We start from the raw sequence: 16,240 nt of genomic DNA on the forward strand, positions 1-16,240 counted from the left end.
CTGGCCAAATTTGTTTATAATCCGTGCAGAACATTATGACTAGTAGCAATTTAAAGGAAACACTGACTGACAGATGGCAGGTGCCGTACCATGACATACCAGCTCACCAGCCCTTCAGGCCGGGTGAACTAAACATACAACATGCCATTGAAAACAGTTCATTTTCTCAACAAAGATGGCACTTAATGAATTATGTACAATTATATGGAAAAAATCATGATGTACACTTATTACCAGGGCAAATTCATGCACACTTAACACGGCGAATTCATGTTGTACATGTATTTTCAGGGCAAATTCATGGTGTACACCTACCAGAGCAAATTCATGGGTGTACGCTTACCAGGGCAAATTCATGGTGTACACTTACCAGGACAAATTCATGGTGTAAACCTTACCAGGGCAAATTCATGGTGTACACTTACCAGGACAAATTCATGGTGTACGCTTACCAGGGCAAATTCATGGTGTACACTTACCAGGGCAAATTCATGGTGTACACTTACCAGGGCAAATTCATGGTGTACACTTACCAGGGCAAATTCATGGTGTACACTTACCAGGGCAAATTCATGGTGTACACTTACCAGGGCAAATTCATGGTGTACACTTACCAGGGCAAATTCATGGTGTACACTTACCAGGGCAAATTCATGGTGTACACTTACCAGGGCAAATTCATGGTGTACACTTACCAGGGCAAATTCATGGTGTACACTTACCAGGGCAAATTCATGGTGTACACTTACCAGGGCAAATTCATGGTGTACACTTACCAGGGCAAATTCATGGTGTACGCTTACCAGGGCAAATTCATGGTGTACACCTACCAGAGCAAATTCATGGTGTACACTACCAGGGCAAATTCATGGTGTACACTTACCAGGGCAAATTCATGGTGTACACTTACCAGGGCAAATTCATGGTGTACACTTACCAGGGCAAATTCATGGTGTACGCTTACCAGGGCAAATTCATGGTGTACACTTACCAGGGCAAATTCATGGTGTACACTTACCAGGGCAAATTCATGGTGTACACTTACCAGGGCAAATTCATGGTGTACACTTACCAGGGCAAATTCATGGTGTACACTTACCAGGGCAAATTCATGGTGTACACTTACCAGGGCAAATTCATGGTGTACACTTCCATCACTCATTCTAGCACCAAAACCAAGGGCAGGGAACAGTTTGTCACTATGGAGTAGAAATACAATGTAGTTTTTAAATACCATTTATTATATTTATAACAAAAAAAAGGTAATAAATATTTCTGGTCGATACACAATGGCGTCAGGTAAATATCACAATTATAAACATACATTGAATTATACCTCAAGAATTATAAAATATACAAAGGCAATATAGAATTACAAACTTTACATAACAAGCAATTATACACAGACATATTGATTCTTTATTTCCTCAATATTGATAATATCTTACATGAATGAACTCTTGAAATATGAACTCGGCTAAATAAAAGATAACATTGCAAGTGTTGATTATCTCCTCTACCAGTAATAGTTCTGGAGTATGTCCTTTACAAGTCATAGTTCTGGATAATGCCCCTTACCAGCAATAGTCTACGGTTATCTCTCCTACCTGTCATATTTCTGGATTATCTCCCTTACCTGTCTAGTCCTGAATTATCTCCCCTATCAGTCATAATAGTCCTGGATTATGTCCCTTACCAGCCATAGTCCTGGATTCTCTCCCCTACCTGTCATATTTTTGGATTATCTCCCCTACCTGTCATAGTACTGGATTATCTACCCTATCTGTCAGATTTCTGAATTATCTCCCCTACCAGTAATAGTCCTGGATTATGTCCCTTACCAGTCATAGTCCTGGATTATTTCCCTTACCTGTTGTAAGAGTCCTGGATTATCTCCCCTAACTGTAATAGTACTAGATTATTTTCCCTACCAGTAATAGTCCTGGACTATGTCCCTTCCCTGTCATAGTCCTGGGTTATCTCCCCTACCTGTCATATTTCTGGATAATCTCCCTTACCTGTCAAAGTCCTTGATTATCTCCCCTACCAGCAATGTCCCTTACCCATCATAGTCCTTGATTATCTCCCCTACCAGCAATGTCCCTTACCCGTCATAGTCCTTGATTATCTCCCTACCAGTAATGTCCCTTACCTGTCATAGTCCTTGATTATCTCCCCTTCCAGTAATGTCCCTTATCCGTCATAGTCCTGTATTATCTCCCCTACCAGTAAACGTATCTTACCTGTCGTAGTCCTTTATTTTCTCCCCTACCAGTAATGTCCCTTACCTGTGGTAGTCCTGGATTATCTCCCCTACCAGTAATAGTCCTGGATTATGTCCCTAACCTGTCATAGTCCTGGATTATCTCCCCTACCAGTAATTGTCCTGGATTATGTCCCTTACCTGTCGTAGTGCTGGATTATCTCCCCTACCAGTAATAGTCCTGGATTATGTCCTTTACCTGCCATAGTACTGGATTATCTTCCCTACCAGTAGTAGTCCTCGATTATGTCCCTTACCCGTCATAGTTCTGGATTATCTCCCCTTCCAGTTATTGTCCTGGATTATGTCCCTTACCTGTCGTAGTCCTGGATTATCTCCCCTACCAGTAATAGTCCTGGATTATGTCCCTTACCCGTCATAGTCCTTGATTATCTCCCCTTCCAGTAATGTCCCTTATCCGTCATAGTCCTGTATTATCTCCCCTACCAGTAAACGTATCTTACCTGTCGTAGTCCTTTATTTTCTCCCCTACCAGTAATGTCTCTTACCTGTCATAGTCCTTGATTATCTTCCCTACCAGTAATGTCCCTTACCTGTGGTAGTCCTGGATTATCTCCCCTACCAGTAATAGTCCTGGATTATGTCCCTTACCTGTCATAGTCCTGGATTATCTCCCCTACCAGTAATTGTCCTGGATTATGTCCCTTACCTGTCGTAGTGCTCGATTATCTCCCCTACCATTAATAGTGCTGGATTATGTCCTTTACCTGCCATAGTACTGGATTATCTCCCCTACCAGTAGTAGTCCTGGATTATGTCCCTTACCTGTCATAGTTCTGGATTATCTCCCCTTCCAGTAATTGTCCTGGATTATGTCCCTTACCTGTCGTAGTCCTGGATTATCTCCCCTACCAGTAATAGTCCTGGATTATGTCCCTTACCTGTCGTAGTCCTGGATTATCTCCCCTATCAGTAATTTCCCTTACCTGTCATAGTTCTGGATTATCTCCCCTACCAGTAATTGTCCTGGATTATGTCCCTTACCTGTCGTAGTCCTGGATTATCTCCCCTACCAGTAATTGTCCTGGATTATGTCCCTTACCTGTCGTAGTCCTGGATTATCTCCCCTACCAGTAATTGTCCTGGATTATGTCCCTTACCTGTCGTAGTCCTGGATTATCTCCCCTACCAGTAATTGTCCTGGATTATGTCCCTTACCTGTCGTAGTCCTGGATTATCTCCCCTACAGCCTGTATGGCAGCAGCATACTGGTTTGGTGCCCCATATGGGTTGAGATAATGTAATGAAGTTGGAGATGATGGATTTCCATTAGAAGCAGTAAAATCCACAGCAACAGTGAAGCTCATCTCAGTACTGATAAGAAAATAAACAAGAGGCCCATGGGCCTTAGCGGTCACCTGAATTCGGATACAGAATGAAACAAAGACACAAAAACACTATATATTGGCCCATCAGGCCCTTGAAACCAGTCAGTGATTTTATAACTGACTTTTCAATCTATGAGGAGTATCTGGTTCCATCAAATCTGTGAATTCAGAAGATTTATTTTTCTTATTTTAGTCATTTTGACCCCTTTTGGCCCCGCCCATCTACCCCTGGAGGTTGACCAGGACCAATATGGATATGATGATGCTATCACAGGGTAATAATTCTAACCAAGTTTGACCTATTGAAAATTAAGAAAATAATGCTCATAAATGTGTTTTTCCAATATCAATTAATAGATTTGACCCCTAATCAGGGGTGAGTCTGAGATGCCAGGGCCATGAAATTCACAATTTTTGTAAAGGGCCTTAAAAAGACTTTCCAATCTATTAGGAGTATGTATTTGGTTCCATCAAATTTCCAAATTCAGAAGGAGACTTTTGAATTTTTAGCCATTTTGACTGATTTTGGCCCCACCCTCTGATCCCTGGGGGTCGGCCAGGACCAATATGGATATGATGTTAAAATACTATCTCAGGCTAATAATTCTAACAAAGTTTGACTCATTTCCTATTACACATGACCAAATAATGCTCAAAAATGTCTTTTCCCTGTATAAACTATAGTAAACTTGACCCCCTCCCCAGGGGGGAATGTGAGACCCCAGGGTCATATAATTCACAATTTTGTAAAGGACCTCAAGACCTTATAATCTATGAAGAGTATTTGATTCTACCATTTCTGGAATTTCAGAAGAAGATTTTTGAAGTTTTAGCCTATTTGACCTCTTTTGGCCCCACCCCTCAGGCCCCTGGGAGTCAGTCGTGGAAAAATTGTTAATAGGATTCAATGGCCTTCTCATACTGATAATTATGACAACATTTGACTTATTTCCTATTACAAATGACCAAATAATGCTCAAAAATGTCTTTTCCCTGTATAAACTATAGTAAATTTGACCCCCCTCCCCACGGGGGAACGTGAGACCCAAGGGTCATATAATTCACAATTTTTGTAAAGGACCTCAAGACCTTTCAATCTATGAAGGGTATTTGATTCTGCCATTTCTGGAATTTCAGAAGAAGATTTTTGAAGTTTTAGCCTATTTACCCCTTTTGGCCCCACCTCTCAGGCCCCTGGGGGTCAGTCGTGGAAAAATTGTTAATAGGATTCAATGGCCTTCTCATACTGATAATTATGACAACATTTGACTTATTTCCTATTACAAATGACCAAATAATGCTCAAAAATGTCTTTTCCCTGTATAAACTATAGTAAATTTGACCCCCCTCCCCACGGGGAAAGGTGAGACCCTAGGGTCATATAATTCACAAATTTTGTAAAGGACCTCAAGACCTTTTGATCTATGAAGAGTATTTGATTCTACCATTTCTGGAATTTCAGAAGAAGATTTTTGAAGTTTTAGCCTATTTGACCCCTTTTGACCCCACCTCTCAGGCCCTTGGGAGTCAGTCGTGGAAAAATTGTTAATAGGATTCAATGGCCTTCTCATACTGATAATTATGACAACATTTGACTTATTTCCTATTACAAATGACCAAATAATGCTCAAAAATGTCTTTTCCCTGTATAAACTATAGTGAACTTGACCCCCTCCCCAGGGGTGAACGTGAGACCCCAGGGTCATATAATTCACAATTTTGTAAAGGACCTCAAGACCTTATAATCTATGAAGAGTATTTGATTCTACCATTTCTGGAATTTCAGAAGAAGATTTTTGAAGTTTTAGCCTATTTGACCCCTTTTGGCCCCACCCCTCAGGCCCCTGGGGGTCAGTCGTGGAAAAATTGTTAATAGGATTCAATGGCCTTCTCATACTGATAATTCTGACAACATTTGACTCATTTCCTATTACAAATGACCAAATAATGCTCAAAAATGTGTTTTCCCTATATAAACTATAGCAAACTTGATCCCCTCCCTAGGGGGGAACGTGAGACCCCAGGGTCATATAATTCACAATTTTTGTAAAGGACCTCAAGACCTTTTAATCTATGAAGAGTATTTGATTCTACCATTTCTGGAATTTCAGAAGAAGATTTTTGAAGTTTTAGCCTATTTAACCCCTTTTGGCCCCACCCCTCAGGCCCCTGTAGGGCTGGGACCATATAATTCACAATTTTGACCTTTGGCTATGGAAGGTTTCTGCAAAATTTCAACAAATTTGGTTCAGTAGTTTTGGAGAAGAAGTCAAAAAAGTAAATTGTTTATCACCATACGACGCACGACGGACGACGCACGACGCACGACGACGGACAAAAAGCGATTAGAATAGGTCACTTGAGACTTCGTCTCAGGTGACCTAAAAACTTTGTATTCAATACTGTCTTTATTTCACTGAAAAAATATGACTGAAGAAATGAATGGAAATGGGTTATACCACAAACAAAAAAATAACACTTCACTGCTTAAAGTGAATGGTAAAGTTACAAATACAAAACATGTTCACATGTGTGTATTTTTGTTTTGAGGTTTGACTTACTATCTTTACTTTACAATAAAGTATTTGTGTGATGTTCCATAAGATACACTGAAATCAGTAGTGTTAGGAAAAAAAACATTTCACTTAAAAGGAAATTCAAAATAATGGAACTTTACAACAATTAAGCATTATGATTATACCATGAAACATGTTGATCATATCACTAAAATACAAGAGATCCCAGCGGGATCTTGGCGCCCACCAAAGAATGATCTACGTCTGACAATGGAAAGATGGATCTTTTCTCTGCTTTTCAAACTTTTACTACAAACTTCATATAAAATTTGAGAAAGATCCTTTCATTACTTAATGAGATATATGGCAGTAACAAACTTCAATTATCAAAATCCAAGATGGCTACCTGTTGGCCATCTTGTTCAGCAATTGGCCCCAAAATGCATTATATATGCACAACTAAGGTCCTAGGGGAAATTTGAGTCAGATCGTTTCAGTTCTTTCAGAGAAATAGCAGTAACAAACTTCAATAATCAAATTCCAAGATGGCGGCCTATCGGCCATCTTTTTCACCGAATGGTCTGAAAATGCAATATGCACAACTAGGGACCTAGGGGAACCTGCACATAAAATTTGAGACAGATTATTTCAGTACTTTGTGAGAAATGGTGGTAATAAAACTTCAATTACCAAAATCTAAGATGGCTTCCTGTCGGCCATCTTGTCCACTGATCGGTCCCAATATGCAATATGCACAACTAGGGACCTAGAGCAACCTACAAATACAATTTGAGACAGATCCTTTCTGTACTTTCTAAGAAATAGCGGTAACAAATTTCAACTATCAAAATCCAAGATGGCAGCCTGTCAGCCATCTTGTTCACCGATCAGTCCCAAAATGCTGTATGCACAACAAAACCTCTAGGGGAACATGCACATGAAATTTGAGACATATCCCTTCATTACTTTCTGAGAAATAGCGGTAACAAACTTTAACTATCAAAATCCAAGATGGCTGCCTGGCGGCCATCTTGTTGGCCGATCGGTCCCAAAATGCAATGTGCACAACTAGGGACCTAGGAGAACCTGCACACGAAATTTGAGACAGATCCCTTCATAACTTTCGGAGAAATAGTGGTAACAAACTTCAATTGTCAAAATCCAAGATGGCTGCCTGGCAGCCATTTTGTTAACCGATCAGTCCCAAAATGCAATATGCACAACTAGGGCCCTAGGGGAACCTGCACATGAAATTTGAGACATATCCCTTCATTACTTTCTGAGAAATAGCGGTAACAAACTTTAACTATCAAAATCCAAGATGGCTGCCTGGCGGCCATCTTGTTGACCGATCGGTCCAAAAATGCAATATGCACAACTAGGGCTCCAGGGCCACCTACATATGAAATTTGAGAAAGATCCCTTCATTACTTTTTGAGAAATAGCGGTAACAAACTTTAACTATCAAAATTCAAGATGGCTGCCTGGCGGCCATCTTGTTGACCGATTGGTCCAAAAATGCAATATGCACAACTAGGGCCCTAGGGGAACCTACATATCAAATTTGAAAAAGATCCCTTTAGTACTTTCTGAGAAGTAGCGGTAACAAGAATTGTTAACGGACGGACGGAAGGACGGAACAAGAATTGTTAACGGACGGACGGAAGGACGGACGGACCACGGACGAAAGGCGATTTGAATAGCCCACCATCTGATGATGGTGGGCTAATAAGACTTTCCATATGTTAATTCTATTGATAAGGGTTACATTATATCAAATTATCCACTGGAATAAGTATCAAAGTTTGCTCCACCACATTTCCTTGTGTTTGTTTAAGCTTCTTTACATGTTATAAGGGTTACACAGGTAAATAATACATACCCACTGTATGTCCATGGAATGAGTCCACAAAAATGTGAAAGAAAAAAAAAGAGAGAATTATTATCAAAGCAACCAAAAACCTGGCTATTAAATATTTCAACTTAAGTGATAGAGTGGGAGACCATTACCAGATTTACACCCGTCTCATACAATTTGGACTTCTTTTTCATTTAGATGTTTGTAATCATACAATGATTTCAATTCATTTATTTAGAACAAACAAAGTATAGCATAAAATAACTGGAGAGTACAACATTCAAAGACTGGTGTCATGATTTAAGAAAAGATTTGGTCAACATTAATAAATATTTTCCAAAGAAAATTAATTAAGTAATGGAACAACTCCACAGGTATACCAGTATTGGTTGTCCTAGGCTACAGTGGCCAGAAAATAGGACATTAATGATAAGTGTGTTAATATGTGTGTCCATACTAGGTTAGGGCAGTGCTGAGAATTTGTATCTACAGTACACTGATACAAAGGATTGCTAGACAATGGGTTATTGTTGTCTGTGATGGACATACAATATGTCCGATATGGTTCTGAAGCAAACTTTGATCATTATTCCACTGCCAATCAATCAACTTTTCTAAAACAAATTAATGTCCCCCACTAAAATCCTAACATTGTCAGATTTTCATCATATGCATAAAACTGCCTAACATTATATCACAATGGCTCTTAAAATGTTCGTGTGTAATATTATCGGTAACTAAGTAATTTTGAGTATCACAATAAAATGTGAAGTTGGTAAAATACTCACCCGTTCTGTATAAAGTCCAGGAACGAATGCTGAATCTCCATCTTATATAACATCAGTACCGCCTGGATGTGGAATATAGAATGTCATGTTAGAGAAATAGTAACATCCAATTACTGAATCTCCATCTTATATAACATCAGTACTGCCTGGATGTGGAATATAGAATGTCATGTTAGAGAAATAGTAACATCCAATTACTGAATCTCCATCTTAGATAACATCAGTACCGCCTGGATGTGGAATATAGAATGTCATGTTAGAGAAATAGTAACATCCAATTACTGAATCTCCATCTTAGATAACATCAGTACTGCCTGGATGTGGAATATAGAATGTCATGTTAGAGAAATATTAACTTAAAATTACTGAATCTCCATCTTAGATAACATCAGTACCGCCTGGATGTGGAATATAGAATGTCATGTTAGAGAAATATTAACTTAAAATTACTGAATCTCCATCTTATATAACATCAGTACCGCCTGGATGTGGAATATAGAATGTCATGTTAGAGAAATAGTAACATCCAATTACTGAATCTCCATCTTAGATAACATCAGTACCGCCTGGATGTGGAATATAGAATGTCATGTTAAAGAAATAGTAACATCCAATTACTGAATCTCCATCTTATATAACATCAGTACTGCCTGGATGTGGAATATAGAATGTCATGTTAGAGAAATAGTAACATCCAATTACTGAATCTCCATCTTAGATAACATCAGTACCGCCTGGATGTGGAATATAGAATGTCATGTTAGAGAAATAGTAACATCCAATTACTGAATCTCCATCTTAGATAACATCAGTACCGCCTGGATGTGGAATATAGAATGTCATGTTAGAGAAATAGTAACATCCAATTACTGAATTTTCATCTTATATAACATCAGTACTGCCTGGATGTGGAATATAGAATGTCATGTTAGAGAAATAGTAACATCCAATTACTGAATCTCCATCTTAGATAACATCAGTACTGCCTGGATGTGGAATATAGAATGTCATGTTAGAGAAATAGTAACATCCAATTACTGAATCTCCATCTTATATAACATCAGTACTGCCTGGATGTGGAATATAGAATGTCATGTTAGAGAAATAGTAACATCCAATTACTGAATCTCCATCTTAGATAACATCAGTACCGCCTGGATGTGGAATATAGAATGTCATGTTAGAGAAATAGTAACATCCAATTACTGAATCTCCATCTTAGATAACATCAGTACCGCCTGGATGTGGAATATAGAATGTCATGTTAGAGAAATAGTAACATCCAATTACTGAATCTCCATCTTAGATAACATCAGTACCGCCTGGATGTGGAATATAGAATGTCATGTTAGAGAAATATTAACTTAAAATTACTGAATCTCCATCTTAGATAACATCAGTACCGCCTGGATGTGGAATATAGAATGTCATGTTAGAGAAATAGTAACATCCAATTACTGAATCTCCATCTTAGATAACATCAGTACCGCCTGGATGTGGAATATAGAATGTCATGTTAGAGAAATAGTAACATCCAATTACTGAATCTCCATCTTAGATAACATCAGTACCGCCTGGATGTGGAATATAGAATGTCATGTTAGAGAAATAGTAACATCCAATTACTGAATTTTCATCTTATATAACATCAGTACTGCCTGGATGTGGAATATAGAATGTCATGTTAGAGAAATAGTAACATCCAATTACTGAATCTCCATCTTAGATAACATCAGTACCGCCTGGATGTGGAATATAGAATGTCATGTTAGAGAAATAGTAACATCCAATTACTGAATCTCCATCTTAGATAACATCAGTACCGCCTGGATGTGGAATATAGAATGTCATGTTAGAGAAATAGTAACATCCAATTACTGAATTTTCATCTTATATAACATCAGTACTGCCTGGATGTGGAATATAGAATGTCATGTTAGAGAAATAGTAACATCCAATTACTGAATCTCCATCTTAGATAACATCAGTACCGCCTGGATGTGGAATATAGAATGTCATGTTAGAGAAATAGTAACATCCAATTACTGAATCTCCATCTTACAAACACCAGTACTGTTTGCCTGGAGGATAACACAAACTGTGACTGCAATATTTGTTCTTAACTTACTGTCCTGTGGTGTATTAGACTAATCGTATAATTTTTGCTATAAGAAACTGATCTGTTAAATCTATGTTAAATCTACTCCATAGAAGCTACATATATGACCACTTTCCTTATGTTATTTAACTTAGTTTAACTTAGTTTATTCTGAATGCATGCACTATGGCTTGCCTCTATATTCAGATCGTAGTCTATACTCATTTATACAAATGACGTAATAAAGTTTTTCTTGTGACGTTACACCAGTGTTGTTTTGAATTTCATTTCTTCGCTATCCCAAAATTTGTCCTAACGTTTTTCAAAAGATTTTAGATTAGGTGACTGTATTTCACTCTCAGGTAAAGAGTTCTAGTTGTCAACAATTCGCTGGGTAAACGAATACTTCCTAGCGTCCATTCTGCACCCTGATTTATCCAGGTTATGTTGAAATACAAGCTTCTCTGAGCTTATGTTTATTTTTAACACATTTGACGATAAATAAAGTTTTTTGTATCTTGTCACAATTATCACTTAATATATTGATTTACCTCCCCTGAATTGGTATATTTCTTCTTCTTTGCCTTTTTCTTTGGATTGATCACCTGTAAAATCAAAATTAAAATGTCTTCATATCAGGATTCTTCAGTATTGATCAATAATAATGGTTGAATTAGAGAAGAATTAATGGTGACACTGATCCAAACATATCCATTTGGTTTAAGAATGATATTTTTCTTCTGACCACCATAGCAGTATTGGCAGAAAATCAAGATTTTAATGAGACAGTCCTCACAGTCAAGATTTTAATGAGACAGTACTCACAATCAAGATTTTAATGAGGCAGTCCTCACAATCAAGATTTTAATGAGGCAGTACTCACAATCAAGATTTTAATGAGGCAGTCCTCACAATCAAGATTTTAATGAGGCAGTCCTCACAATCAAGATTTTAATGAGGCAGTCCTCACAATCAAGATTTTAATGAGGCAGTCCTCACAATCAAGATTTTAATGAGGCAGTCCTCACAATCAAGATTTTAATGAGGCAGTACTCACAATCAAGATTTTAATGAGGCAGTACTCACAATCAAGATTTTAATGGGCAGTCTCACAATCAGATTTTAATGAGACAGTCCTCTCACAATCAAGATTTTAATGAGCAGTCCTCACAGTACGTCAAGATTTTAAGGCAGTCCTCACAGTCAAGATTTTAATGAGACAGTCCTCACAGTCAAGATTTTAATGAGGCAGTCCTCACAGTCAAGATTTTAATGAGGCAGTCCTCACAGTCAAGATTTTAATGAGACAGTCCTCACAATCAAGATTTTAATGAGGCAGTCCTCACAGTCAAGATTTTAATGAGACAGTCCTCACAGTCAAGATTTTAATGAGGCAGTCCTCACAATCAAGATTTTAATGAGGCAGTCTCACAATCAAGATTTTAATGGGCATTCACAATCACTCACAATCAAGATTTTTAATGAGGCAGTCTCACAATCAAGATTTTAATGAGGCAGTCCTCACAATCAAGATTTTAATGAGGCAGTCCTCACAATCAAGATTTTAATGAGGCAGTCCTCACAATCAAGATTTTAATGAGGCAGTACTCACAATCAAGATTTTAATGAGGCAGTCCTCACAATCAAGATTTTAATGAAGTAGTACTCACAATCAAGATACGAAGAGTTATCAAGTTCAGTTTATCATCAATACAGGATCATAAGATTCTCTACACCAGACTCAAATGTACAACTTATGCTAGGTTTACACTATGTTCCCGGCGGCCACGGCAGCCCCGTTTCAGGCCACCGTGGACAAAACGTGGTGACCGCGAGACAACGTGAGACAACGCAGAAGGACGTGATAGACAAACGTGAGCGGCCGTGATTACCGTGGATGCCGTGCCAGATTTTTAAACTGTCAAAAAATTTGCCACGGCAGTCACGGTACAGATGGTGAACGCCACAGGACGTTATAAAACGTGATTGACGTAACAAAACGTAACAGTGCGTACGAGGCCGTAACAGAACTTCAAGACGGTCAGTTTTTGGAATGGGCAGCAAGCACGTTCCCCGGAATCTCACGGTGATTTCAAGTTTTGTGACCTTCTGTTGCGTTTTTTCACGTTTTATCACGGTTGATGCAGATTGGCTTCACGTTTTGTGCCGTTTTGTCAAGGTTTTTACAGCAAGCCGAAGTGAATGAAAACCGTTTTGGTGCGTTCTGTCAAGGCATCTCACAGCTTGTAGCGGTTGAAAATCCGACGTGATACGGCTTGTTACATCTTATGACGGTCTTACGCTGCAAGCAAAATATGATGGAGTATCATTGCCTGGCCTGGTACATATTTGATACTTCATTGAATTATTTGTAATATTTTAAATAGAAATAGTCATTATCAAACACATTTAAACCCTCAAATTATACCAAAGCTATCATTACAAAAGGCAGATTAAATGAGTACAGAAAAAAATATTTGCGTAGAAATACTTGGCTATAATAATTATATATTTATACCAAATATGCTTTTAACAAATTTTGTAATTAAAACTTGTTTGAAATGATATTTGCGGCAATAAATATTGTTTCAGTTGTTCCAAAAAGCCTGGCATCAGACTTTCATCCTAGTAAGCCTTGGCGGACCGTGAAAAACGTATTGCAGTTCGATCAAAACGTGTAAAACGTAGCAGATCTCATCAGATCGTAACAAGCCAGGAGAGAACGTAGTAGTATCCTTGATAGACCGTGCTAAAGCCGTAGTGTTCCTTTAACCTCCGTGAACAGCCCTTTCCCCTTTATCCACGGTCCACCACGTAATCCGTAAAGGACCGTGGCAACACTTCACAAGACCTAGCTCAACTTGAATGCAGATACAAAAATAGCCAAAATTCCACGGTGCACCTCGTTTCGGGCAAACAGGACTACCGTGGTCGCCGGGGACATAGTGTAAACCTAGCATTAGTAATTGTTAGGATTAAAAAGTAATTGTGACAGCACTGAATCTACATCTGATTTATAATAATAAGTGATCCTGTTTATCACAGTTGTGTGTCTTTCTAAACTAAAATTTTGTTTTTCTTTAGATAAGTACAATGGTAACACATCAGAATTATATCATAATGCTCAAATTAAACAAAAATATACTTCAATTCAATCTAGAACTATAACATGCATGCAATAATAAACCACAAGTTTCAGCAGCATGCATAAAGACCTTTAATGATTTCTTATTTGCTTTCTTAGTCACAGCAGTAGGGTCTAATAAATAGGGACTTCAAAAGAGGACAAAGCTTGAACACGGAACATGACATGGGCAAAAGAAAACCTGCATGCACATCTACACATGGTCCGTAACATTACTGTAAACATGTATGTACATCTACACATGGTCCGTAACATTGCTGTAAACATGTATGTACATCTACACATGGTCCCTAAACATGTATGTACATCTACACATGGTCCGTAACATTACTGTAAACATGTATGCACATCTACACATGGTCCGTAACATTACTGTAAACATGTATGTACATCTACACATGGTCCGTAACATTGCTGTAAACATGTATGTACATCTACATCTACACATGGTCCCTAACATTGCTGTAAACATGTATGCACATCTACACATGGTCCGTAACATTGCTGTAAACATGTATGCACATCTACACATGGTCCCTAACATTGCTGTAAACATGTATGCACATCTACACATGGTCCCTAACATTGCTGTAAACATGTATGCACATCTACACATGGTCCGTAACATTGCTGTAAACATGTATGTACATCTACACATGGTCCGTAACATTGCTGTAAACATGTATGCACATCTACACATGGTCCCTAACATTGCTGTAAACATGTATGCACATCTACACATGGTCCCTAACATTGCTGTAAACATGTATGCACATCTACACATGGTCCGTAACATTACTGTAAACATGTATGTACATCTACACATGGTCCCTAACATTGCTGTAAACATGTATGCACATCTACACATGGTCCCTAACATTGCTGTAAACATGTATGCACATCTACACATGGTCCCTAACATTGCTGTAAACATGTATGCACATCTACACATGGTCCGTAACATTACTGTAAACATGTATGTACATGTACACATGGTCCCTAACATTACTGTAAACATGTATGCACATCTACACATGGTCCGTAACATTGCTGTAAACATGTATGTACATCTACACATGGTCCGTAACTTTGCTGTAAACATGTATGCACATCTACACATGGTCCGTAACATTACTGTAAACATGTATGTACATGTACACATGGTCCCTAACATTACTGTAAACATGTATGTACATCTACACATGGTCCGTAACATTACTGTAAACATGTATGCACATCTACACATGGTCCCTAACATTACTGTAAACATGTATGTACATCTACACATGGTCCGTAACATTACTGTAAACATGTATGCACATCTACACATGGTCCCTAACATTGCTGTAAACATGTATGCACATCTACACATGGTCCCTAACATTACTGTAAACATGTATGTACATCTACACATGGTCCGTAACATTGCTGTAAACATGTATGTACATCTACACATGGTCCGTAACATTGCTGTAAACATGTATGCACATCTACACATAGTCCCTAACATTGCTGTAAACATGTATGCACATCTACACATGGTCCGTAACATTGCTGTAAACATGTATGCACATCTACACATGGTCCATAACATTACTGTAAACATGTATGCACATCTACACATGGTCCGTAACATTGCTGTAAACATGTATGCACATCTACACATGGTCCGTAACATTGCTGTAAACATGTATGCACATCTACACATGGTCCGTAACATTGCTGTAAACATGTATGCACATCTACACATGGTCCGTAACATTGCTGTAAACATGTATGCACATCTACACATGGTCCGTAACATTGCTGTAAACATGTATGCACATCTACACATGGTCCCTAACATTGCTGTATAATGTCATTGAAATTGTCCCAGTATATTAGGAGGCGTATTTCAGAAATCATTTTTCTATAGGCAGACAGACTAGCTGATTACAGTATGTCTCTCTTTCATTCCAGGGGAGGGGGTGTATATAGCATTTAGCAGCTAGGTGTAAGTTTGGATCTATATACAAGATATCCCAGAGGGATCTTGGCGCCCACCAAAGAATGATCTATGTCTGACAATGGAAAGAGGGATCTTTTCCCTGCTTTTCAAACTTTTTCAAATACACTACATATAAAATTTGAGACAGATCTCTATAGTGCTTTCTGAGAAATAGTGGTAACAAACTTCAATAATGAAATCCAAGATGGCGGCGGTTTGGCCATCTTGTTGACCGA

General features: G+C 38.3%; 2 protein-coding genes across 2 annotated transcripts in view; both read right to left on the reverse strand.

Moving 5' to 3' along the window:
• Positions 1–11,763, reverse strand: part of LOC138305126 (copine-8-like) — a 39,394-nt gene extending 27,631 nt beyond the window's left edge. The window contains exons 1-4 of the mRNA XM_069245526.1: positions 11,424–11,763; positions 8,775–8,836; positions 3,443–3,598; positions 1,127–1,199 (exon numbers count right to left, since the gene is read on the reverse strand). Of these exons, the coding sequence (XP_069101627.1) occupies positions 1,127–1,199; positions 3,443–3,598; positions 8,775–8,827 (282 nt within the window). The 5' untranslated portion in view covers positions 8,828–8,836; positions 11,424–11,763. The remainder of the gene's footprint in view (positions 1–1,126; positions 1,200–3,442; positions 3,599–8,774; positions 8,837–11,423) is intronic.
• LOC138305127 (copine-5-like) overlaps positions 10,817–16,240 on the reverse strand; it is a 33,342-nt gene continuing 27,918 nt past the window's right edge. Inside the window, exons 8-9 of the mRNA XM_069245527.1 lie at positions 11,424–11,477; positions 10,817–10,855 (exon numbers count right to left, since the gene is read on the reverse strand). Coding sequence (XP_069101628.1) covers positions 10,817–10,855; positions 11,424–11,477 — 93 coding nt within the window. The remainder of the gene's footprint in view (positions 10,856–11,423; positions 11,478–16,240) is intronic.

The sequence above is a fragment of the Argopecten irradians genome, chromosome 12 (assembly GCF_041381155.1).
Source record: "Argopecten irradians isolate NY chromosome 12, Ai_NY, whole genome shotgun sequence".
NCBI classification, from domain to species: domain Eukaryota; kingdom Metazoa; phylum Mollusca; class Bivalvia; order Pectinida; family Pectinidae; genus Argopecten; species Argopecten irradians.